Source organism: Artibeus jamaicensis, unplaced genomic scaffold (assembly GCF_021234435.1).
Source record: "Artibeus jamaicensis isolate MK-2021 breed Jamaican fruit bat unplaced genomic scaffold, CSHL_Jam_final contig_475, whole genome shotgun sequence".
Classification (NCBI taxonomy): domain Eukaryota; kingdom Metazoa; phylum Chordata; class Mammalia; order Chiroptera; family Phyllostomidae; genus Artibeus; species Artibeus jamaicensis.
The window spans coordinates 2,596,009-2,622,387 of record NW_026521852.1 but is presented as its reverse complement, the minus strand read 5'-3'; the positions used below and the strand labels follow the sequence as shown (position 1 = coordinate 2,622,387).

Here is a 26,379-nt window from a genome sequence, read left to right as displayed (position 1 = left end):
CAGGTGTACAGCATAATGGCTAGACACTTATGTAACTTATAAAGTGCCCCCCCCACCCTGATAATTCTAGTACCCACCTGACACCATACATAGTTACTACAATATTATTGACCGTATTCCTTATGCTGTAATTTTATATCCCTGGGACCATTTTGTAACTACCAATTTATACTTCTTAATCCCTTCCCCTTTTTCACCCAGCCTCCAAAACCCCTGCCATCTGGCGACTGTTGGTTTGTTCTTTGTGTCTATGAGTTTGTTTCTGGTTGGTTTGTTTTTTTTTTAAGATTCCACATATAAGTGAGATCATATGGTATTTGTCTTTCTCTGACTTATTTCACTTAGTATAATACTCTCTAGGTCCATCCATGTTGTTGCAAATGGTACAGTTTCATTTTTTATGGCCAAGTAATATTTCATTATATATATGGCCCACCTCTTCTTTATCCATTCACCTATCACTGGACCCTTAGGTTGCTTCCACATCTTGACTCTTGTAAATATTGCTGCAATGAACATAGATGTAAATATATCTGTTTAAATTAGTATTTTGGATTTCTTTGGATAAATACCTAGAGGTGAGATTTCTGAGTAATATGGTAGTTCCATTTAAAATTTTTTAGAAAGTATTTTTAAAATTTATTTATTTTTAGAAAGAGGAAGGGAAGGAGAGAGGGAGAGAAACATCAGTGTATGGTTGTCTCTCACCTGCCCCCTGCAGAGGATCTGGCCTGCAACCCAGGCATGTGCCCTGAATGGGAATCGAATTGGTGACCCTTTGCTTCACAGGCCCGTGCTCAATCCATTGAGCTACACCAGCCAAAGCCATTTAAAAATTTTTGAGAAACCTTTATACTACCTTCCAGAGTGGCTCCACCAACTTTCAATCTCACCAACAGTGCATGAGAGTTCATTTTTCTCCATACCCTCATCAATACTTGTTTGTTGATTTATTGATGACAGTCATTCTGACAGGTGCAAGATGATAGCTCATTGTGGTTTTAATTTACATTTCTCTGATGCTTAGTGAGGCTGAGCATCTTTTCATCTGTTTATCAGCCATCTGTGTGTCCTCTTTGGAGAAATGTTTATTCAGGTCCTTTGCCCATTTTTAAAAATCAGGTTGTTTGTTTGGTATTAAGTCATATGAATTCCTTATATACTTTGGATATTAACCCAAATTATTGGATGTATCATTGGCAAATATCTTCTTCCATTCAGTAGGTTGTCTTTTCATTTTGTTGATGGTTTCCTTTGCCGTAGAAAAACTTTTTAGTTTGATATAGTCTTATTTATTTTTTCTTTTGTTTCCCTTGCCCAAGGTGGTATATGAGAAAAAAATACTGCTAAGAAAAATGTCAGAGATTTTACTGCCTATGTTTTTTTCCAGGAATTGTATGGTTTCAAGTCTTACATTTAAGTATTTAGTTCATTTTGAGTTTATTTTTGTATGTGGTACAAGAAAGTATCTAGTTTTTTACTTTTTTGCCTGTATATGTCCAATTTTTCAATGCCATTTGTTGAAAAACTGTATTTACCCCATTGTATATTCTTGCTTCCTTTGCCATATATTGACTATGGCTTGGGTTTATTTCTGGGCTTTTTATTCTGTTCCATTGGTCTATGTGTGTGTTTTCATGCCAGTACCATGCTGTTTTGATTACTAAGGCCTTGTATTATGTTTGATATCAGGTAGTGTTATACCTATAACTTTGTTCTATTTCAAGATTTCTTTTTCCATTCTGAATCTTTTGTAGTTCCATATAAGTTTTGGGATTATTTGTTCTAGTTTTGTGAAAATGCTGTTGGTGCTTTGATAGGGACGGCATTGAACCTACAGATTGTTTTGGGTAGTGTGGCCTTTTAATCATGTTGATTCTTCTTATCCACAGACACAGTGTTTTGCCCCATTGGTTAAATTTATTTCTATGTATTTTTTAAATGCAATTGTAAATGGGATTGTTTTCTTAATGTCTTTCTGATGGTTTGTTAATAGTGTATAAAAATGCAACTGATTTCTGAATGTTAATTTTCTAACTTGTTACTTTACTGAGTTCATTTATTAGTTCTAATGGTTTTTTTTTTTTTGGTAGACTCTTTAGGGTTCTCTCTATATAGTATCACTCTTATTCAGTCTTGAAGTCTCAGCTTATTCATGGCCTCCTCACCATTGTGGCCTTCCTGACTTCCTGGACCAGGCACCATGGAATATATAAAATAAGACCTTGTCTCTTACTTGGGCAAGAGAATCCCCTGCCCTCAACTTCATCCTTTAGGAGGCACCAAACAGTATACCCACAAAAGAACTACACTATCAGAACCCCAGGGGTGCTCCTGTCCTCACTCGGTGCTGGGGAGTCGGCACTCAGTGCCAGCTCAGAGCAGCTCGTCACCCTAAGCACACAGTTCCAAGACTAACACAGTCCAAGCCCCAGAGAAACACTTCTCCTACCTTGCCCTATGTTTTCAGGAAAAAAGAAAAATCACTCCTGAACTCTCTGAAGTTTTGTGGGTTGTGTCAGTGTGAACTTGGAGACAGACATGGCTTTGGGGTGCAGGGAGGAATGAGTCGTCAAAGTGCTTAGCTAAGAGGAAGGAAAATAGACTCGTCAAACCCTTCCCCCCAGATCGCACGGCTGCGGTGGATCCCTGCGCGTCACACCTCCCAGGGCTGCTGAGCGCCCACTTTCCTGCTCCTGTGAGTCCCGGGTGTGGGGTTCTCGGGGGACTCAAGAATTAGTGTAGCATCTGCCGTGCTGCATGTGGTGGGCAAGAACCACTCTGCAGTGTTAAACCATTTGTACTATTCTTATGTTTTGATATTTGTAGGTCTGGATGTAACACGCACGAAGGAGGACTCACCCTTTTTGACAACTACATGGACACCAAACAGTAAAATTGTAAATAGTTTTATTTTTATAAAAACATTTGATTTGTTTTAAAAAAATTATTTTGGTGTCCATCTCTTCAGCAGGGACTTTGTCTCTTTCTATTGTCTGCTCTGGAAAAAAAAATACTAGATCCAGAATGACCAAAGTAAAGGACTCAGAATCCAAGGCTCGGCATCTAAAGACTCCAGCCAAACTTTACTCCTTTCCTTTCTCATTTTCTTTGCTTATGAATATTTTGTCTCCCTTCCTACCTTAGGGAGTGAGTGTAAGAAGCTGGAGCTAAGTCCTTGGAGGGGGCGTGGGGTATATCTGTGATTATTGGCTGTAGCTACCGCAGGTGGATTTGGGGAGTGGTGGATGGACGGGGCAGATGGAAGTCCCAGATCCCTTGCCCCACCCTGCTGAGTCTGGGGGCTCGTGCTGTCCTGGCCAGGTCAGCGCTTCCGGCCAGTCTCTTCAGAAAAGCCTTTGGTGGCTACAGGGCTGCAGCGCTGTGCTCAGAACCAGGATTTAGAGCGGTTTCCTCCCAAGAGCATTCCTTCCGACTCCAGGACCTCAGAAGAGTATCCTTTTAGATGCTAGAAGGGAGTGGTGACACCAGACAGGGGTGGGGTCCCCTGCTCATTCTTTTCCCAGGTAACCCGTGGGTCATTAGAGACCTGGCTGTCAGGAACTGAGAGAAGGGAGAAGAGCTCAACCCAGAAGCCGGGGGTGGAGTGGTAGGAAGGGGTGGCAGACAGAAGGAGAGGTGTGAATAGGGAGAGGTCAGCCAGACAAACGCAGACAGCTAAGAACTGAATCCAACAGTGGAACAGCCTTTGTCCTTGAGATCACCTTGGACCCGAATGAATAAGCCACACACCACAGGTTCTTGGGGCAGAGAGTGTGGTGCACTTGAAAAAGAACTGAACTTGGGGATTTTTGACCTGCATTTGAATTCTGGGACTGTCTCATAAGAATTGTCTGATCTTGGACAGATGACTTCTCAGAGTCTCAGCTTCCTTCAGTACTCTTAGCAGACAGGCTCTGCCCATAGCACCTGCGCGACCTTGGAGAAACACGGAACCTCTGAGTACCAGTTGTTGCCTCATCTGTGAAGCAGGGGCGATGCCTTAGAGCTGTCAGGATTAAACGAGATCACTGATGGGAAGTAGGCTCCAACAGTAACTGAGGGTCTCAGAGTACCAGTGAGACTGGGGCCAGGTGACATGGGTCAGAGGTGCAGCCCCAGCTAGACATGTAACCTCTCTGAGAACCAACCGCTTCTCGCACAAAGGGGTAACAACATTTTCTCCCTGGAGCTTTTGTGGGGCTCCGATGAGATAAAGTGTATGGAAACACTCTGTACAACTCTGTACAAATGTGAAGGATTAGTTTTGTTCTTTAGCTCACCCTCTAACAAAGGCTGAATAAGTACTGAATTGGCCAAAAAAGGGAGGGTGCGGGAAGGAATGTGAATCTGAGGGGGAGTAGAAAAAAGCCCGAATAATCCCAGTACAGTGTTTTTAACACTTTCCATGAAGCTCAGGCTCCAAGGAACAGCTGTATCCACACACAGGAGGGAGGTGAGGGTTAGGGGCGGGAGGAGGCAGGGTGGCGGGGGCGGCACGGTGAGGAGGGAGAAGGAGCCCACTGCTGTCAAACCCCAGGGAGGTCCTGGACCAGTAAGGAATGGAGGGAGTCTCTCAAGTCCCAGCTTCCTTTGTGTCTCTCTTTGTGACCCACCCCCTCCTCCAGTGCGATCCACACGGCACAGCCCCCAGCCTTGAGCCAAGAAATGCTACCTTCCAGTGCCCCCTACCTGGCAGCTACTGAGCAGATTCAAATATGCTCCGGGTTAGGTTCCAGAAAAAGTCAGGAGCTCTGCCATCCCCTAAGGGAGGGCAACTCGTCCTCCTCCTGCCCCCTCTCCTGCCCTCCACTCCCTTTTGGGAAATCTGAACGAAGACATGATGCCAGGGGCCTGGGCCCTCTGAGAAGCTGGATCATGAGTGCCCTTCCCTGAGAAGCTAGGCCCACAGGATGCGCAGGGAAATGTTTCCACACATTAGTGGTTCCTGAGGTAGGGCAGCAGCAGCAGGTGGCAGGAGAGGGCAGGGGAGGGAGCAAAGCCCAGGGAGGGCCTTTCTTCTCCAGGACCAGGAGGTTTGGGGTTCCTCCAAAGCGCCGGTCTCAGTTTCATCCCTCAGTGACCAGCTGATGCTGCACAGAGCACTTTATTTTTCACTAATTGTTGCGGTAATTATGGTGGTCTTACTATTTGACTAAGTCCTGCTCCAGAACAAATTGGAGGGTAGGGGGAGGGGTGCAGGAGAGGAGAGGCAAAGAGCCAGCTAAATAATCCAAGAAGAGAGGGGAGAGAAGGAAAAGAAAGTCACAGCAAGAAGAAATATATAAGCTATGGCCAAGGCAGCCTGGCAAGAGTGCCCTCGGTTGAGTACTTTCAACAGGCAAAATCTGATTAAGAATTTTCAAATGTGCATTTGGCAAGTCAGTCCTGGAATGTGGCACTGTTATACAACCTGCACTGGACAGACAAGTCACATACCTTCTCAGACAGGACAAGAAGGCAGGAAATGCTCGTCAGCTGAGGTGGGGGCAAGGGCAAAGCTAGATTCCTGCTGGCTGACCCCTGACCAAGTTCTTGGGTAAATTTAAGAGTGAGCAAGGCAGGTGGTGATGTATTACAACGTTTTTTTAAAGTTATTTTTTATTTATTGACTGATTGAGAGAGAGGAAGGGGAGAGAGAAACATTGACCTGTCGTCCCCCTCATTTATACATTCTTTGGTTGATTCTTTTATGTGCGGAAATTGAACCCACAATCTGGTATCTGGATGATGTTCTAATCAACTGAGTTACCCAGTTAGGGTTACAATGTGGTTTCGACCCAAAGTTTCATCAACATTGGCTTTTTCCCTAGGGCAAGTCTTGGCCCAGAGTCAGGTACATTTGGTCCAGCCATTCCTGGACCTCACAATTCGTGCAGGTGAGGCACTGGCCTCTGGTCTGCATCAGCATTCTGGATAAACTCAAAGATGAATTTCACCTGGGTCTCATAGCCTTGGACTGAGATTTTCTCATTAATTCCATGGAAGCTGAGGGAAGAGATTTGGGGGAAGAAAGGAGAGAGCCCACTGCTGAAGCACAAGTGTTATTGGAGAGCACGCCCCACCCCATAGACCCTGAAGCCACTGGCCTTGACAGTCTGGAGAACGAAGTGGGCACGGAGGGGGAGGCCATTTGTAAGAAGGGAGGTTTCTGAGCCCATGGCAAACAACAGTGGGGGAAAATAATGATGAACCCCTGGGGAACTGAAAATCACCTCCTGCTCTGGAACCATTCAACAACTTCTCCTCTGAAGAGAAAGGATCTAAGTGTCTTTCTCTTAGGCCGGGGCCCCTACCTAGACTTATCTCGAAGCCAGCATGGCTCCCACCCACTCCGATATCACAAGGGTCACAGGAGGTTAGGGGGGGGCAGCTGCCTGTGGTACGTTCCTTACTTCCCCATGGAACCTCACCATCATGCCTCATGCCCACAGCCTGCCTCTGCACCACACAAAACGTACAACCAAGCAGCCTCAAAGATGAAGGGAGATACGGAGTTAACTACCTGCCCCTTCTTTAAAAGGAAACCAAAAAATAAATAAAAACTATAAAAGCTATTTGGCTCATATTCAAATATTTTCATTCTGTAGGCAACTGACTTACTGTGGGGAAATTCGGTTTGGCTACGACAAGGAGCAGGGAGGTGAATGGAAGTCACCCTCACACGGCCCAGGCTTCAAATTTGCAGGAGAACCCACAAGGTAGTAATCACACACAGCAGCTAAAACAGCGAGTGTGCCTTAGGTTCCTGGTGTGTTTCCTCCTGAGAATTCAAAGCAGGTGCCCACCTTTGACCTCACGTGTGTCTGCTTTCACTGTCTGGTCATCGAGCTCTGGAGACTCCCCTCTTGGGGGAGAAAGCAAGGTTCGGAGGGTAAACACTCTCCCGAGGGCAGGATGAGCGGGGATTAGCACTCAAGGGCCCTAATTCTACAAGGTTCTCTCCAATCATCTTTTTAAATTTCTATCCCTGAAAAACGGTGGCCTATTACCACACATTCTGAAGAGTAGCAAGACTCTGGCAGTGAGGAAAGCTGGCCAGTTGGGTTCTACAGTGTCTCCACTGTAGTTAGTGCAAACCCTGGCCTTCCCACATTCTGTGGACTTTCAGGAGAGGGGTGCGAAGGGGACAGGTCAGTTATAGCAAAACTGTTCTACTCACTCGCCTGTGGAGGTCCTGAGGCTGCATATAGATGGGGGTGAACCTATAGATGCCAGTGGCGAGGTTTGAATAGTGTCGGCTGTCTGTGATGCCAATACAAATACCTAGAAATGAAAGATCAGGAGGCTTTGGTGAGCAACCAAGCCAAGGACGTGGTCGGAGGTGGGAGTCTGCAGCTCTATTTATCACGTAGCCTATCCATTCTCAAAGTCTTGCTGAAACACCATTTCAGCCAGAAACATGGAAGCTCCTCTCTAGGGCATTAGTAAGATCGCCCTTGAATGACCCAAAGCTAAGTGTCCTCTCTCCACGACGATGACCAGGGAGGCTAGTGCCTTTATTTCATACCCATAGTCAGTCTGCTTTAGAAATCTACAGGGATGGGCAAAAGTAGGTTTATAGATATTTGTATAAAAATATGTAATACAGGAATAAATAATAATACAAAAGTAAACTGTTTCGTGTACTCACAACTGTAAACTTGTATTTGCCCACCCCTGTAGTATCCATAAATCTAAATATCACTTCTACATTGCCCCAGCTTTCTTCTGTATGATTGTAAATCAAAAATAAACACTCTCTGGGGAACTTGACTGGTATAAAATGCAATCTTCTTTTAGTGGAACATAACTTTGTTATTCTCACCCTCTGTCTTCTGAGCATCAAACCTCAGGTTGGGAAAGTCAGTCCCAGGATAGTCTCCTGTGCCTTGCTGTCCTGGAGCAGCTTGCCCGACTCCCCAGCTGGGGCTGGGCCTTGTCCCACCAGGAGTGTGCCTTGGGAACACCCGCTGGAGCATCAGTTGAAGTGTGCCGGGGTGAATGAGATGGCAACTCGTCTTTTGTTCTCTTTTCCACTCCTGACTTCAGAAGAGTAACTAGGCCCTTCACAACTCCTTGCTTTGGAGATTTCTGTCAGTTGATAGCGGCCTATGTTTTTTTCTGTAAAGGCCTAACTGTCAGTGGGATTATGGCAGATGTCCCAGAAAGGAGAGGATAAGACAGAAAGCCTTTTAGGGCCAAGAAAGGAGAATAAGGGACTGTGAGGGCCAGGGTCCCTAGATGGCAGTAAGGGACTCACTCAGGCCCTGCTCTGTGACAGAAGTCTGAGGAAGTGGCAGACCTCAGAGGGGGTGGTGGCTTGATGTCTTCGGGGAGGTGGGATCTGAGATCTAGAGGCAAGGATCTCATTCTCCACACAGGCCAGGGAATGAATGGGAGGAAATCTCCAACCTGAAGTGACCCTGTGACCAGGACAATGGATGTCTCAGAGGTAACCACATGGACCAATGCCCCTGGCCAAGGGCTCCAATGCTATGCTGCTACATAAAAGCCGGAGGGCCTGATTCAAGGGGGGAGTGGTGGGGGTTTTTGGAGGCCTCATTAATGTCTGAGGTTGAGTTTATTTTTTAAAGATTTTATTTATTTTTAGAGAAAAGAGAAGGGAGAAAGAGAGCAAGAGAAACATCAGTGTGTGGTTGACTCTCTTGTGCCACCAACCAGAGATCTGGCCTGCAACCCAGGCATGTGCCCTGACTGGTGATCAAACCACAAGCAACCCTTTGGTTTGCTGGCCGATGCTCAGTCCACTGAGTCACACCTGCTAGGGGAAGGTTGAATTTTTTGAGGAGTGGGGATTACTGTCGGATTTAAGTTGACTTAAAAAACAAGGCTGCTTTTTTCATGCTTGAGCTTGTGGATGTAGAATTTCACAGTAAGCTCTTTAAGGACCCATGCCCAGCACAGGGGCAGATCCTGAGTATAAGCTTAGACAACGTTTGAGGGAATCCATGATTCCACCCAGATAAAAAGGAACTGGACCCAGTTCTGAACACTGGAGCATTTCTCAAACCACAGACCAGAGATTCTCCAAGTGTGGTCAGCCATCATCTGGTGCCAGAATCCCCTGGTGGATCTGTTTAAAATGCAGATTCCAAGGTCCTCTCCAGAGTTGGCTAACCCAACTCTTTGGAAATGCAGGTGCAGGTAATCTGCATTTGAAGAAGTTCCCTAGCGGAGCCTCTATATCTCTTAAATTCAAGAACCACTGTCCACACAGCGTAGGTCTGGACAGTGAGCTGAAGACCGGAGAAGGGCACAGAGGTGCTGCTGCTGAGAAGGGCAAATACAAATGGTGTAGGCCGGGAGGTACTGCTGGGCTCCTGAGGTTCACTGCTGAGCTGTATCCTAGACAGGCCAGACCCAGACTGGGGGGACCCGGCCACCTCCATGACTCTTCCAGGGGAGGGGGTGTCTGGGCCGATCCTCTCCTCCATTCGAGGTGAAGCATGAACCAGGCTTGACCTGACCTAATTTATTGTTTCTGCTCCTTTCCTGTTTGCTTTCTCACTTCCACTCCAGGGAAACGGGTGGAGGGATACGGTTCCAGTCCCATCAGGAGGGGAAACAGCCAGCTGTTTTTAGGCTCAACAGCTGAGGTGGGGGTGGCCACTGGATAGGAAACAGTTCCAGCCCCTCCTCCTTCCCCTGCAACCCCCCCCCCCCCCGGGCATAGCTGATGAAGTCATTACCTGGGACAACAATGTTGACTTCTGGGAAGACAGACTGTACGGTCGGACGGATCAGCTGGTAGCCCAAGGCCTGATCATCAGAGGGGCTAACAGGCAGGGGATCAAATGCATCCAATACGTGGAACTGGACCCGGTCATCAGCCACAATGTTCTTGGCTAGTTCAAGGACCTCCAGGGAAGACACAAAGCGAGTTTGGTTTCTTATGGATCTGCTCTCCAAGTGCTATGGAATTTAAACAGTCCTGATTCCTCCTGAGTGCAGCAGAGCCCAGGAGTTACAGACTCGTTTTAGCACTGGGACACATTATCAGCCAATTGGCTGTAGCAGACAGTAGAGCTGGGCCTTCCTGGAAAGCAAGCTGCAGCACAGTCAGTTTAGATTACATGCTTGGGAGACTTGCATCGCAGCTATGAGGCAGGCAGGGAATCGGACAATCAGGAAATGATGGGTCTTTCCCTTGGGCTGAGCCATGGACTGAGTGAGACTATGGAAGAGTCAGCAGAATGCAGATCTCAACCATCTTGAGGCCGGGGATAGATGTGATGACCTCACCACAACCTGGGACAGTCTCAGACAGGTGAGGAACAAGTCACCCACTTGGCTTTCCCCTCTGGGCACTCCTGCTTCCTGTTTGTAACCAGCGGCACTGGAGCCAGGAAGATGAGCTCAACACAGACAAAAAGCCAGGAGTTGGGGAAGTGGTATTGAGGTTTTAAAACCCTCTTTGCCTCCTTTCCTCAGGAAGGAACCTGAGGAAGCTTCCAGAAATTCAGTCTGAAATGACTGGAGCTGAATCCAGCAAAAATTCTGGCAGGATGTAGACCAGACCCTGAAGATCAGGTCACGTGGAGCCATGTGGGAGTGGACCAGGAGGATGGCTTCCGGTGGCCCCCAAACCCACCCAGCCAGGCGGGGGAAGCCCCAACACAAGTTTCAACTCACAGGATCAGCATGTCTCACAGCTTTAGACATGTCTCTTCCTAGATAGGAGAGTGCCCTGGAGTTGGGGGTCACCTAAACAGGCATTATCTTGAGCACCCCTTTTAGGTCAGTGTCCCCTGGGAGCATACTAGGAGCTGAGTTTGGAAAGGAAATGGGGGTTCCTACTTCTGGCCCAGAAACCACCATTTGAGCCAAACCATTATCCTGCTTGAGAGGGGAGTGGTCAACTCAGAGCTTATTTTCACTCCAGTCCTCATGTCCCCAGTACTCTAATACAAAAGTACATAGTTGTGACCTATTCTTGACGCACCGGGAGGCTCCTGAAGTTGTTCCCTTTGAGGTGGGTTGGGACTGTGCCTGCTGCGCCTCTGACCTGAATTACTTAAGACTCCTGCCCCCTGAAACTGAAGAGGGTGCACAGATCGAGCCCCTTCCAGTGAGTGGCTGCAGAGCTCAGTCTCAAGGCAAGTCCTGGGTCTGCCTCATTCTATACTTCCAGTACGAAGAACACTCAAGGCACATAAGGAATGCTGGATGCACGACATTTAAAAGATGTAGACCAATAAAAATAGTACTGGGAGTTGTCCTAATAAGTGGCTTATCCAGGGTTACACAGTTAGCACTGCTGGGCTGAGTGTCCGAGGCTAGTCTGTCTGACATCAAGAAGACAATGCTTAATTGCTTCCAAAAAACCTACGGGCTGATGTGGTGAGGGGAGAGCTAGCAAGAGGGTGGTGGTCATTTAAAATGAATTCCTTAATGGCATGAATGTTTTGAAGGAACGATATGAAGCCGATGGAGAACCGGCAGAAGGCAGTCTGAACTTGGAGGGGGTGTGCATGGAAACTGGGGGGGACACCAAGCTTTGTGCCTCCGACAGCCACTTTGGGCTGTGTCGCCTTGGGTAAGCTCCTTAACCTCTCTGTGCTTCAGCTCGCTCATCTGTTAACATGTGGATATTAACAGTGTCTACCTGGTAAGTGCTTGTGACCACTACTGGAATATATGTAATGTCCTTAGGCCAGTGCCTGGCACACAGTAAAGACTCAACAAATGTTAGCTGGAATTTGCCTGTTTAGAATGCAGGGACTGTCCTGGACGATAAGCAGAAACACAGGGACAGGACCAGAAGGAGAGGCTTGACAGTGGTGGGAGGGATGCCCAAGGTACTCTGGGGCACATTAATCTTGCACTTGTCTAAACTCCTACAGTCCTAATAGCACATTCCCACAAAGGCATGCTGTTCTGCTTTATGTGTACATACATTTTCCTCTCAAACACACCGTCAATTTATTGAAAGCAAGGACAACAGACACTTACAAATTGGTAAGTCCAGTTTCCATCCTGCTGTAAGGCCAGCTTCTGTCTCATGAGCACATCCCTGACAGGTTGTCATCCAGCCTCTGCCGGAACACTTCCAGTGGCAGAAAGCTCACCATCACATTTCATTCTACTTTTGAGCAACTCAGTCACGAATGCCTTCCATACAATGACTGAGACTCGGTTTTCTGTAGCATCTCAGTCCTATTTGGTGTTGCCGATACTTCACAGGACATGATCTAGTGCTAGGCACATCATAAACACCCAGCAGGATGTCACCCATGTGGAAATTAGAGGCCTGTGCTCCTGCCACCGGAATGCTCTTCTCTGGGTCTGTGCTCCTTCACGGGCTTCAGTGTCTATGCCTCCTCGGAGGGGCTGGCCCCGTATTTACACCTGCTCACTGCTCCACCTCCACCCCACCCCAAAATCACTCTGGGACACATTACCTTATAATTTTCTTTGTGATACTTGTTTCTTTAAAAAAATCCCTTTGCTCAATTGATTACTTACTGGTCGCTGTCTTCCCCACTAGACCATAAGCTCCATTGGAGTGGGAATCTTGTCATCATTTTCCCAAGTGCTTCTAAGAATGCCCAGCCCACAGTAGCCACTCGGCACACGTGGGGAGGGGAGGGGAATGGAAGGAAGGAATCTGCTGTACTAGACGCATGGACATCTAGTCTCTCAGGAGCTCGTTACCAACCAAGGCTCCACATTCCAAAACCCTCCTTTAAGTGGGGGCTCCCTGGAGCATCTTCCAATGGCCTTATTTCTATCCCTTGAGGCCCATTCAGAACAAATCTCCCTTTCCACATGGTGGCCTATCACATTTCTGAAGACCTTTGCTCCTCATAGACCATGGAGCCCTTATCTGCATCCACAACATGGGAGACCAGTTAAAGATGGAGGAAGAGGAATCTGGGAGCTGTTTGTGTTCCCAGAGGACACGCCCAGGGTTTAGTGCCCGCAGCCCTTAGACCCGCAGGGCATGTCCTCGATGCAGGGAACTGGGGCATGAGGGAGCTGAGTAGCAGACAAAGGGAGCTGTGCACTTTCGGGATGATGGAGGCTTTCCATCCCTCACTGGACAGGTGGGCAGGATGGGCCTGGGGACTGCAGGGCTTTCATCAGCTGGGCCGGGAAGGAAGGCCGCCGTGGCACGGGACCGGGGAGGAGGGAAAGGTGCCAGAGCCTGGGGAGATGAAAGCCCCAGCTGGTGGAAACAGTCCTTGGAAAGGGCATGGGGTGGGAATGAGGCTGGAAAAAAACTGGTGGAAAGAAGCTCAGTGAGGGGAATTCAGTGATTTCCTGGCCCAATGGGCCCCCAGGGAGAGTACAAAGGTTGGCGCTTGATGAAAAGCCGCAGAGCCCGGGGCTCACACCCGTCCTGGCTCCCCTGGAATGAGGGTGACTCTGGGCAGGCTGTTTACCTGTCTCTGCCACCCCCCTGCAGAGGGTAGGCCTCCCACCCTGTGTGACAGAACAAAAACCTTCTGTGGGGGAAGAACTTAGGGAGAAAGGACCACAGACGTCTAAGTGTGGCTGACCCTCAATGATCTGTGCCAGAGACCACCCACCGCTAACTCTGCTTAATTCTGGAACATGTTCTTTATCCGATAGTGGTTCAGTTGCCTCTTTTGATCACTTTATGAAGGATCAGATTTACCTTTTGAATTCTGTTCAACTCAGCCTGCTGTTTGAATAAGCCGGCCTTTCCTGTGCGTGTTGAACATTGTGTGTGACTTCTACTCATCCTTCAGCTTCTAGCTCAAATGTCACTCACTTCCTTTGGGAAGCTGTGCCTGTCCCCACTCAAGGTCTGGTTCCTCATTATATTCTCTAACAGCACCCGGTTCCTTTTCATCATAGCACTTGTCACAGTTTGCCAGTATACATTCCTTGTTAACATTTTTAAGTTGATGTTTGTAGCAGAGCGTTGTGGGGCTCTGGTCTCCACCCCCTTCTCCCGTAACTGTACACATCCTTCCTGTGGGATTTTACTGATGCTGCGGGTTTTACTTATGTTCTAGCACTCCAGCCTGGATCTCCAGTTCGCCCTCTCTCCAGACCTGAGGTATTTATAATTGCCCGTTAATATATCATGGACTTCTCAACCTTTGGAACCACTATATTTTTCTGTGAACTTGCTTTTCTCGAATTCCTAAACTGGGTCAAAGGCATCAGCACCTGACTAACTATCCAGGTGAAAAACCTTGGAGCCACCCCACCTTTTTCTTGCCCCTCATCATCTCTCACACCTCTTGTGGGCACCTTCTTCTCCATCCTATGACCACAACCCGTGGAGACCTTCATACCCAACTGCCCGAGATGTCACCACGGCTCCCTAACTGTCCCTTCCTACCCCAGCACTTCCTCTGCATTGCCACCAGCATTTCCTCCCTCAAAGCAAATCTGAGCAGACCACTGCCCTGTCTTAAGTTCTCTGACGGTGCCCTTCTGTCCACAGGTGAGAGCCCAAATGCATCAGCCTGACATACAAGGCCTTGATCTCCAAACTGCACCTCCATTGCCATCTCCAGCCACTGTCCCCCAATTTGTCCTACTCTTTAGCTTTACTTTAGCCTTTCTCTGAATGCCTGACTTCTAGTAAAGTCCTACTGGTCCTTTAAATCCCAGCTCAAATTTCCAGTGGTTGGAAAAGACCTTCCTGACTCTCCTGGGGTAGTGTCAGTTCCCTTCTTTGGACTGGTCCTATTTCCATTTGTTCATTCCAAGTGTGGTAGCTTAAAGCAAAGGGCACAGAGTCTGGAGCTAGGCTGCTAGATGGATAACCTTGGGCAGGTTACTTACCTGTGCTTTAGCTTCCCCATTAAATGAGGCTACAACTCCTACCTCACAGGGTGGTTGTGGGGATTGCATGAGTGTGTGTATGTCTTAGGGCAGTGCCACATGCACAGCAAGCCCACTGTGCTTGCAATTACTATCGTTCATTAGTACTCATTGCCCACCATAAGACTCCGAGCTCCCCGAAACAAGGGCTCTCCTGCCCTGGCCAAGTACCTGGTGCACGGGGAGCCTCTGAAAATGTTGGTTGAACAAATGAGAGACTGGGCAAGCCCCAGGACTGTAGCTAAACCCAGGTCCCATGGGCCACACTTACGGTGCTAATCAGTCGTCAGGAAAATACAGCACATACCTCCTGGCCTGTCTGTGCAGGGTGAATCCTGAAGTTGACTATGGCCTGGGCCACCGGGGGGGATGACATTCTCCTAGAGGGGGAACCACAAACCCTGGCTTGAGCCAAATCCCCGCACCTGCTCCCTGCCCAGGAAATGCCAACTATATCAACAATAGGGGGAGAGAGGGAGCTGATTTGATTTGAAGTCTGGGGCTTAATTTTTTGTCAGTCCCATGTCTTCCCTGGGCCCGTGGCCTGCGGTTGTGTTCAGAGCTAGAGGAGTGTCTCTGCTTTAGGGCAGACCTTTATCTTCTTGGGCTGGAGGGCACCACAGAGAACTGCTCAAGGTGAGATTCCTTTCTCTGGGGTACCCTTGGTTTTGGCCCTGGGCAGTGCCACTGTCAGTCTGCTATGTGCACTGTTCTTCCCAGAGTGCCCAGGACTTTTTTCCGCAAGGGTCAAGGTTAGTGCTTCCCAGAGCAGGCACCCAGAGCCTCTGTAGGCCCCATCCTGGTGTGTCTGAACCCTGAGGGGGTCCTGACGGTGGTGCTGCTGCCACTGCTGGTTTCCCGCATCCAACTGTGACATTTGACTCTGTTCTTTGTCTAACCAGGAAGAACCCAGGGCTAATCGGAGAAGAGAATTAAGCTGTGGAAAGATTTTTTTCCTCCTTCGAGGCCATCAGCAAACAGATTCCCCAACTGCCTATCTTTCTTTGAACTGGTATGGTGCCAAAAAGCACCAGATAGGGACAGGAAACCTGGGCTCTTATAGATTGATGTCTGATTTTGAGTAAGTACAACCTTTCTGTACCTGCTTCTCAACTGGCAACTGGGACAGTAATAGTCATAGAGCTGTCAGGAAGATCAAATGGAGTAACAGTGTTAAAGCATTTTGAACAGATAAAGACACTGTGGAAATGCAAGGACACAGTACTATCACTTTGGTGGATATCCCAGGTAGCTGCGGTAGGCAGCTCGGGTCTGGCCGATGCACTGGACACACCAGTCAGGTATGCCAGGAATTATTTCCAAGGTCCCATTCGCTTCTCCTCAACCTGGACTCCAGATCACCAGTGCTTCACAGGGCCACACTGTGTTCTGGGTGAAGGATGTACCTGAAGGTGGTGGTGGTGCTTACGATAATAGGAATGATCTAACTCCTTTAGTAGCTTCGAAAAGGCCTACACCCATGCTAATTAGCATAACCGGAAGTAGGCTAATTTGCTGAAAAGTAGTTCTTAGAATAAAAATTTATCAAAGTATTATTCACCTGAAACTTATTTCTAGGAAAGTGAAGCTCATAGAGAATTTGTTTGCCACACAGTGTCTGGTGTATTTGGGGAACGGATGCATTTTGAGTGCTCTGCACATCACAAGCGTGACAGCTTTTATAAATGGCAGGCGAGTTTCTCCGTTCAACTCAATGTAACACTAGGGGAAAATATACTAATCACTCATTAAATTTGTTAGGGGGTATACCTTTCAAAATATGAGGAAGAATAATAAAGATCTTTGATAGTAGATAGGTTAGAAACCTTTAGTCTACACGACTAATCATTACCTGGATGTAATAATTACAGACCACGGGTATCATAACAGGTCCCAAGAATGAATTCCCAAGTAAGCCCTCTTCACACTAATGTCATGGTGTGTCTTCTACAACCCAGAGAACCTTCAGGAGAGCATGGGTACCCTCTAAAATTCTAACACACAAAATCCGACCAGCAGTTTCAGAGAGTTTGTGGATCTCAGCTTGCACGCTGGCCCTTGAGGCTCACCAAACTGATGATGCAGGCAGTCCACACTGGGCCTGCTGACCATTCCTGGTGTAACCAGAGGAGGAGGGAGGACCCAGGAAGTAAGGCCAAGGAATGGAGGGCTGGGTGGACAGTGGGGAAGAGGTGTATGGGAGGAACCAGAGGGTGTTACCTTGATCCCGGAGTGGAACACAGTGACTGCTGTGGTGGTTCTGACCAGTGCATTGGTCAAAGGGCTCCTCTCCAGTGACCTACAGCGGAAGGACTAAGGTCAGATGTTGTCAAATGAGGAGAAGAAATGGGTCGGAGGGCCACCCACTTTTCCGAGCCTTGGAGATCTGTAAGACTAGGAGGATGTCCTATATATGGATTATATGCAGTGTCTGGTGGCCAAAGGACAATTGTTAGTCAGGTCCAGTTGTGCCAAGGAGAGGGGATTGGGTGGTGGGTGGGGGAATGCAAGGGAAGGAAAGATAAAACATCACCTGCTTACAAAGCCCAAATAACCAGAGGTTGTTCATGACTATGTTGATGGGGAAGGGAAACTGAAAGGAAAAACAGGTTAGCAGGGTTTCAGAGGGGCCAGCATAACAACGGGGTAACTGTACCTGCAGCCTGGGCCTCTTCCTACTCTAGATCTGCCTTTGGTAGTAGCCTCAGGGATGAGTGGGAACCAGCTCCCAAAGGGTGCCGGGGGGTGTTGGGTTTTAGGGGCTCAGATCAGTACCAAGAACACCAGGGAACAAGGAAGACCCTGCGTCTTGGCTCAGCCAGGGGCTGAGAACTAGTGAGACGGGCAGAGCACTGGTAAGCGGTAGGCCCTCTTGCTGCTCTAAGGCTACTCCCCTGCACCCTTTCTTCGTCTCCTGCAGCTGACCAGCAGCCCGTGAGACTTCTTCCCACACCTTGTTAGCCAGTTGCTGCAGTGTCATTGTCAACGGCCCACTTCCAAACATGTTCGGCATAGGGGTCTGCTCCAGTCTGGAAGAGAAGAGTTCTCAAGATTTACCCAACCCCAGTCAAAGAACAACAGTTTGAAGGAGGGAGGCAGGATGTTTTGGCAGGCGTGGCCAGGAGGTCTCCTATTCACTTCCACCAGTGAACTATGCAAAAATCTCAAAGCACAAGCCAGACCGCCTCTTCTCCAGCAGCAGGAGCTGTGTCTGCCTGCCCGTCCAAGTCCGGGCACCCACTTGCTCCCAAGTCACTCGCCACTCTGTGGCCGAATTGTCAGTCTCCCCCGCTGAGTTACTTGAGGAACGGCACTGTCTGTTTTCCCCACCACTGTATGCCCACTGCTGTGCACAAAGCCCCAGAATATTTAAGTCCATAATACAGTTCTTCCCACTTTGCCAGAAAAACAAAACCAAAAAGCAAACCCAAAAAGCAGAGGCAGGCTCTGCTGGTACAGGACCCGCTGTCCTCACCCACAGCCATCAGCCTTTGTCCTCGCACTGACGGGCAGGTGGAGAACTCAACAGTGCGTGTCATTGCCAGCCTGTGTTTCTGACTCCTGTTCTGGACCTCAGACCGTTCCAGTTACTTGAGCTGGCTTTCAGTTGCTGGCCTTTGTGTGCCTTGTAGGTGGATTCCCTTCTGACCTCTAACTCTTGCCTGGGTACTGGCAGCTCTGTCCTCCCTGCAGCCTTACCTTCCCACTCCCCTGCCCCGCCCATGACTTCTCAGCCCAGTCAGGGCAGAGAGCTTAGCCTCCTCAAACGCAGAGTGGGAAAGTGCCAGGTCTTCCATCAGGAATGTGCCAGGGTGCAGGGCCAGGGGCTGCTCACCGATTGACAGCAGCTGCAAGGATGCCAATGCTTGTCTCCTCTGAAGGAATAGCGGAGTGGCCTGTAGTCATGTTTACTTGCAGCATGAGGTTAAGTACACCCTTCTCTGAGACTGAAACCCTGTGGGGGAGGATCAGAGAAGGCTCTTCTATTTTCCTCTCGCCCTGAATTAGCCCATAGGCTGATCTGCACAGTGGTCAGGGGGCTGGGAGGTTGGCTTCCTGTTACCTATAGAAATCCATACTTTAAGAAGAGCAGGGAAAGGGGGAGCCCAGAATGGGTTGAAGCTCAGGGGAACTAAAGCAAAGAGGAGTAGAATACAGAGTTGCTTCAGCATGGCTTATAGGTACCAGGCTGGAGACATCTCAGATGGGTGAGAATGCCCTCCGAGGTTGGGGTCTGGTACTTTACTCACATGGCAATGGGCTTTGAGAGGCTGGGAACAATATGATCCACGATGAAGCCTCCCTCATCCACGATGAAGGCAAGCTGGACACCCCTTGCCTGGAGCAAGGCTGAGATCTTTTGGGCCCCACCTGCCCCTGACACCTACAGACATTGAACCCAGAGCCACAGCCTTTCTCAGCGAGACCTCCAGAGGCAGCTCATGGAGACCCGCCCGACTCAGCCAGGGCCTCCAGTGCCTCCCCGCCCAGGCTCCTTCCTTGGAGGAAAGGGGAGGGGGAAGGGCTCTGGACAACACTGCTTCAGAGATTCCTGGGAGGTCGGAGCTGGAAGGGCCAAACACCCCTCATTTCACAAATAAAGAAACTGAGACCCAGGGAATAAAGTAACTTGCTAAAGATCAAAGCAAGCAGCGTCACTGGAGATGAAACATGTTCATTGATCTCCCTGCTAGTTCTCTTTCCATCGCACCAATGTTTCTCAAGGTTTAGTTGACAGACCGCCTGCCTACCTTAGATATTACCAAGAAATCAGTTAAAAATTCAGATTTATGAATATCATTAAGTGAAAGAGCCAGCCTGAAAAGGCTATAAACTGATTCCAACTATTGACATTCTGGAAAAGGCAAAACCATGGAGACAGTAAAAAGATCAGTGGTTGCCAGGGGCTGGAGGAGGGAGAGAGGGATGGATAGACAGGCACGGAGGATTGTAAGGGCAGTAAAAATTCTGTCTGATACCATAACAACGGCTACATGTTGTCACGCATTCATCAAACCTGTGGCATGTACAACAGTGAGAGTGAACCCTAAGGTAAACCATGAGCTTCGGGTGATTATTATGTGTCTGTGTAGGCCCAGCAATTGTAACAAATGTACCACCCTGGTGGGGAATGGTGATGTGATAACGGGGGGCGGGCTGTGCACGTGAGGGGCAGGGAATGTATGGGAAATCTCCGTATCTTCTCAGCTTTGCTGTGAACACAAAACTGCTCTAAAAAACAGTCTTTTACAAACAAATTCAGACCTGGATGGTGTGGCTCAGTGGGTTGAGTGATGGCCTGGGGAACCAAAAGGCCATCGGTTGGATTCCCAGTCAGGGCACACGTCTGGGCTGTGGTGCCAGGTCCTGGTTGGGAGTGTGTGAGAGGCAACCTATCAATGTATCTCTTGCACATCAGTATTTTCCTCCCTCTCTTTTCCCTCCCTTCCCCCCCTCTAAAAGAAAATAAATAAAATCTTTTTAAAAATTCAGATCTATGACACAGGGCCCGGGAATCTGCATTTTGGTCAAGGGCCTTAGATAGTTGTGGCACACAGATACACAAAGACGTTGGCAAACCACCACACCATATCCGGAAGACCCTACAGCCGGGGAGCAAACTGGACTGGGTGAAGACCATGTCCCCCTCCACTGCCCCTGGTCAACAGGGGTCCCCGAGGTAGGTGCAGGATGAAGAGGCTCTGCCTCCTCGTCATGGCCCAGAGCAATGTAGAAAGATCTCCGGGGGATGTAATTCCTGATCAGCAGGAGCTCCAGCGCCTGCAGGATGGCCTGGGCACAAACACAACAGGAGAGAAAACCGGGTACTGTGTGAGTGGGAGTGGGGGTGGGGGTGGGGACCTTCAGCAGCTGCAGCAGGGCTGGCTCGACTAGGACCAGCATCGGGTGGGCTCTCTTTAGAAGTAACAAGTTCAAATTGTCCCGTGGGCGGCATGCAGGGAAGGAAAACCTCTACCACCTGGACGAGAGTATACATTTGTCAATGTCGGAGCTGAAAGGGTCCCCGGGGGTCATCTACTCTGAACCCTATTTCATTGTTGAGAAATCAAGGCTCAGAAGGCAAGTGACAAACTGATGGTTGGAACCCAGGTCTCCTGGGGCCCAGGTTCTTTCTACCATAATAACTTCCCGCCTCCCAGGGGTCAGCCGAGCACCCTCAATCCTGGGTTGATCTTTAGGGCCCCGAGGCAGAGAGACGGAGCATTTCAGACCATCACAGCATTCTTGTTGTCCAGTGTGCCTCGGCCATAGATGAAGCCGTCACGCTCCAACCCAGAGAACGGGGGCACCTCCCAGCCTTGGTCAGGGGCAGGCACCACGTCGATGTGAGACAGCAGCATGTAGGGCTGCAGGCGTGGGTCCGAGCCTTGGACAGTGAACAGGTGGCTGTACTCTCCCACGACTTCATGCTGGATAAAGCTGGTTCTGAACACTGTAGGAAAGGCTAGAGGCGAAGGGATGAAAAGGGAGAGAAAGTTCCCTTTGGTTTTCCCACCATTTGGTGGCCCTGCTCTTAAAAAAAAAAAAAGGTAGCCTTCTTTAAGAAGCCTTCTGGGACAAAGTCAGTCTGATTTGGGATTTGGCTGCAGTCTCCGAGCGTGTCTTGCCTGTACTGTAATGGGCTGCTGCAATGTAACGACCCCACTGCTGTGACAGCCAGTGGCTCACCGACTGGCGAGGCCCGGTATCCGTGACATGTTGTCACTAGCACATCACAGTGATGTGCAAACTAGGGATGTGTCCAATTCTGAGTACAGTAGATCCCAGTATCCAAATTACTTGGAACCAAACATGACCCTTTCATATATAAAAATCAGAGATATTTCTTTAAAAAAAAACCAACCAAACAATACTCCGACTGTTTGTGTTATATACACGTAGGAGATTGTTCTGCTCAGCACAAGGACACACTTCTGTGCCTGGGCGTGACTGTTCCTGGCGTCAGTATTCGGGCTACAGATAAGCCTTACAAAAGGTGGCCTGAGATGCATGGGGGAAAGAGCTTTGCTCTCCCACCAAGATTTGTTGGAGGAACCCACAAATACCAGTGTGGATCCCTGAAAACAAAAACCCCTAGTAGAAAACGCTGTCAGCCAGCTTGTGTAGTTTACTGTCACTGCACATTTGTGTGTTTACTCCCCTCCTATTTAGTGAAGACTTCCAGTCGGCCTCTGCCTGGCTGCAGGGGGTTAATCGCAGGTCCACCTGTCCCAGAGGGTTAGACGGCGGGCTGCTGCTGCCTCTTGCCCAGCTGCTCCCACCCCATCAACTCTGGAAGGGCTACTTTTTATTTGATTTAGGAAGGTGGCCTTACAACTGTCCATGAGCTTTTCATATAGAGAGTGGGTGGTTCCAGATCTCCTCCCCACCTGGACCCGTCCTGCAGCTCATGGGCAGTGGGGGTGAGGACAGAGGACCGATGTGATGGTTCAAGTCTCTGTGTGCAGGTGTGTCGGTGTTTGCATGGAGGTGGGAGAAGCAGTGGGCACAGTTGTGGAAACTTGCACGGGAACAAAGAATCCCTAGTCCTACTTTCTGATTTATTGACTAACACGTATTAAGAGCAAGGATTGGGAGAGCTAAACTCCAACCCAACAGCTACATGCAGTAGTTCTTCAAAGGGCAGCTCTCTAGTCTCCCCTCTGCCTTCACTCTAGCACCTGGATTCCCCCTTCCACCCCTCCCTATCATGCACAAACTCAAAAGAGACTCATGGGAATTAGACTGTCCTTTGGTCAGTCACAAGATAAACCTTTCCATCATCTTGTTAAAGAACCGTGTCCCCATTACTAACTCTCGCACTGCTTTTCTACAGTTTGTGCTGACCTTTATACACATATTCTCCAAACTCAGCCAGTGCTGTCCTGTTGAACTCCCCGGGTTTGAAAGACACTGTGGGGATCTGGATGGCACCTGTCAGAGACGGGCAGCCAGAGTGTTAGGTAGGATGGATAGTAAAGGACTCTTTTTTTCCGTGAGAACGCATCACTGATAAATTCTGCTTGCATGCTAGTATACTTGCTGATCTGTAATTCTTTACTGCATCAGCAAGAAGAACTGAGTTTTTCCTGTAACAAGAAATGGGCTATCAAGGATGGAACTGGAGAGCATTATGCTAAGTGGTGAAAGACAAATACCATATGATCTCACCTTTAAGTGGAACCTAATCAACCAAACAAACAAGCAAACAAAACATAATCAGAGCCATTGAAATTAAGAACAAATGGACAGTAACCAGTGGGGAGATGGGAGGGGATAATGGGGGGAAGGGCTTCGGGAACAACTATAAAGGACACGTGGACAAATCCAAGGTGGGGGATGGGATAAAGAGCGGGGGTGGGGATGTCTGGTTGCGGGGAGGAGGTGGGGGGAAAAGGCAGAACAACAGTAAAACAAAATGAAAATAAAAGCAGAGGGGGGAAAAAGTGGGAGATTACAGGTGACAACAGCCATTGGTTTCTCCACAGCACTCTGTGTATGAAAACGTCTTTTACATTCATCATCTTATTGTGGAGGGAAAAACAATCCTTCAAAGTAGGTACTGCTGTTTTTCCTAATTTGAAGGTGAGGAAACAAGCTTAGAGTGGTTAGGTGAGTCGCTCCAGGTTGTCCAGAAATGAGCAGCAGACCTGAAATTTAAATGCGGGCCTGCTGGGTTTGTTGAGGCTGATAAGCATTTTTGAGGAAAATATAATTCAACACGGGGGTGGGGGGGGTGGCGGAGAGGTGGAGGAAAGTAGATTTTGAACCCTGCCCTGGGTGGGAAGCTGCTATTAACTGCTTCCTAAGGCCTCACTCTGCCTCTGAAACCATCACCCCTTTGGCGAATCAGGAGCCCACAGTCCGGGGGTCCCTTCATGGATGAGGCTCTGAGTGCTTTGTGTGCAGGGCCGCTCCTGCCTGGACGGGCTTGCCGGGTCTCCGGGTCTCCCAGGGAGGGCCAGCTTTTGACAGCTGGGAGGGGTGGATGTAGAAGCTCCCAGACAAGCTCTTCAATCCTAATAATCTCATCTGCCCAACCCAGATGCCTCAGTTCCTGAATTGCCAATATGCTCATCCCTTTGCACCATGAAAGGCTTTATAATCTTTTAAAAAGTTCTCTTATCAAATTTGAACACCACTGGGAGGGGAAACACAGTGAATTGTGAGATTATTTGATTAGAAAACTATCTCAAAGCACAGTGGGGAAAAAATGCTCCTGGAGCAGCTGGAAGTCAAGGAAAGGCCTCGGAAGGACGAGCTGAATTCTGTATTCCGCTTTTCTCAGGATCAGCCCTATATCACAGCCCACTAAGTAGATGGGGAAACCGAGGTTCAAAAAGATTAAATAAGCTGCCTACAGGAGAGGCGGATCCGAGACCTGATTGGCATTTTGTCTCCAGTTCTAAGCTACGCTGCTCTCAGGTTCCTACTTTAGGTTCTTACATAGCCTTTGCTTTCTTCTGTGCGGGGACTCTGGTACGCAGCTGCCCGATGCCTTCCCGAGGACTCTTTACACTGTGCTTTGAAAACGCGCTGCTTTGCCTCCCAGGCCTATCGTTCCGGCCCTCCTGCTTTATATTCAATCGCAGGAGTTAACTTTTGGCTTCTGCATCTGCCTGCACATGTTGATGTAGGCAGTTTCTTGTAATCCACTACTTGGAGTTAAGCCCAGTGGTGAAAAAGGCATTATCCCACAGGATCTGGCACTCAACAGAAATTCTTGCGTTTTTTTTTTTTCCTCCTGAAAAATGCAGATTCAGAATGTAAATGACTTTAAGCCTTGGTTTGAGGTCTAGGAGAGAGCTGTCCTTTAATTAGGAGAAGAAATTAGGAACATGCCCCGTGCCCGTCACACCTCCTCCCTGGAGCCGGCTAGTGTTCAGCGGGCCCTGCAGGCGAGGGAGGTCTGCTCACCGCCCAGGGCCTGCTCCTTGCTGTGGGTCCTGGAGAAGACCATTGAACTGACCTAAACCTCAGTTTCCTGCCTCTGTAGATGATAAGATTAAGATAAATTAGTCTTAAAATAACTCAAGAAATTTAATATACACTTAAACTTTCAAAGGTTAAAAGTACAAATAGCCCTGGCTGGTGTGGCTCAGCGTTTTGAGCGTCGGCCTGCACCCTAAGGTGTCGCTGGTTCGATCCCAGCACATGTCTGGGTTGCAGGCCAGGTTCCAGGTTGAGGGCACGCCAGAGGCAACCACATACGGATGTTTCTCTCCCGCTCTTTCTCCCTCACTTCCCCTCTCTCTAAAAATAAATAAATAAAATCTAAAGTACATCAGTAAATGAATGGATCAAAAAATTGTGGTACATATACACAATGGAATTCTATGCAGCAGAGAGAAAGAAGAGCTACTACCCTTTGCAACAACATGGATGGAACTGGAAAGCATTATGCTGAGTGAAACAGGCCAGGTGTTGAAAGACAAATACCATATGATCTCACCTTTAACAGGAAGCTAAACAACAAAACAAACAAGCAAGCAGAATAAAAACAAAGACACTGAAATGGAGAAGAAGGGGGGCAGTGACCAGAGGGGAGAGGGAAGGGAATTTAAGGGGGAAAAGGGGAGGGATTTGGAGGAACAAGTATGAAGGACACAGGGACGATGACTGGGGGGGAGGAAATGGGAGGGAGGTGGGGAGCACAGGGCAGGGGGCGGTTGGGATGGGAGAAATAGACAAAAAATGTACTTGAAAAATAACTAAATTAAAAATAAAATAAAATAAAATACAAACAGCAAGCAGGGGCCAGGGCAGGTGACTGCCCTGCAGCAAAGCTGGAGCTTTCAGCCTAGGCAGGCAACACCGAGTCCCCAGAGGTCAGGTGTGGGGAAGAAGTGACGTCCCTAATTTCGGGCTCCAGGTGCCGGGCGGGGGCGGGGGTGGATGGAGGTTAGCGCTGGGCTAGGTTGCGGTGTGCAGTGGAGCTCCAGTTAGAGTAGTGGACGCTCTGCAAGGGGAGAGGGCAGTACTGGGCTGGCCGGAGGAGAGAGGGGCTGATATTTGACCAAAAGTGGGCTAAGGGGACCCAAGCTCACCTTTCAGCGTTTCCTTCATCGTCACGCGTTCCTCTTGGCTGAACTGAGAAGGAATCTGCGAGGCCCTCTGATGCTCCTTGCCCTTCAGACCCTTGGATGTGGACACAGAGGCGACACCTAGCAGCAGCAGGACAGCCAGGGCCATGCAAAAGTATTGCCGAGCCATACTGCCCCCAAGTTCCCCCAGGTGCTTTGCAGCTGGAGTTTGAACCCAAACGCCCAGCCCGCGGTCCCGCCCAGTCACTGGTCCAATTACAGCAATGGCCTCAGCTTCACCGACCTGGCCAATCATCGCTGGTCTAGCTCTTCGGGCCGACTAATCAATGAGGTGGCACCGCCCCAGGCCCTCAAGGTGTTGTGGGGGTTGTGGTTTCTTAACTCTCAGCAGGCCCTGTAGAGCGAGGTGATGTAGGTCGGGCTCCAGGCATGTGACAGGTCGTGCCTGTAGGGTTGATGTTCTGCTTTGAGATACTGATAAATCTGTTGCTATATGACACTAAATCAAATTAAAGGGGGTGGAGGG

At 48.8% G+C, this 26,379-nt stretch overlaps 1 protein-coding gene across 1 annotated transcript; it reads right to left on the bottom strand.

Annotated features, from left to right (window-relative positions):
- Window positions 1-5,584: 5,584 nt before the first annotated feature.
- Window positions 5,585-26,045, bottom strand: PM20D1 (peptidase M20 domain containing 1). The gene is given in 14 exon segments (XM_053667984.1): window positions 5,585-5,988; window positions 7,167-7,266; window positions 9,693-9,861; window positions 15,116-15,175; window positions 15,177-15,188; window positions 17,029-17,121; window positions 17,342-17,401; window positions 17,762-17,837; window positions 18,644-18,763; window positions 19,059-19,192; window positions 20,515-20,601; window positions 21,042-21,274; window positions 22,657-22,743; window positions 25,857-26,045. Coding segments are annotated over 14 exon segments (1,521 nt in total). The 5' UTR covers window positions 26,023-26,045; the 3' UTR covers window positions 5,585-5,864.
- Window positions 26,046-26,379: the final 334 nt, after the last annotated feature.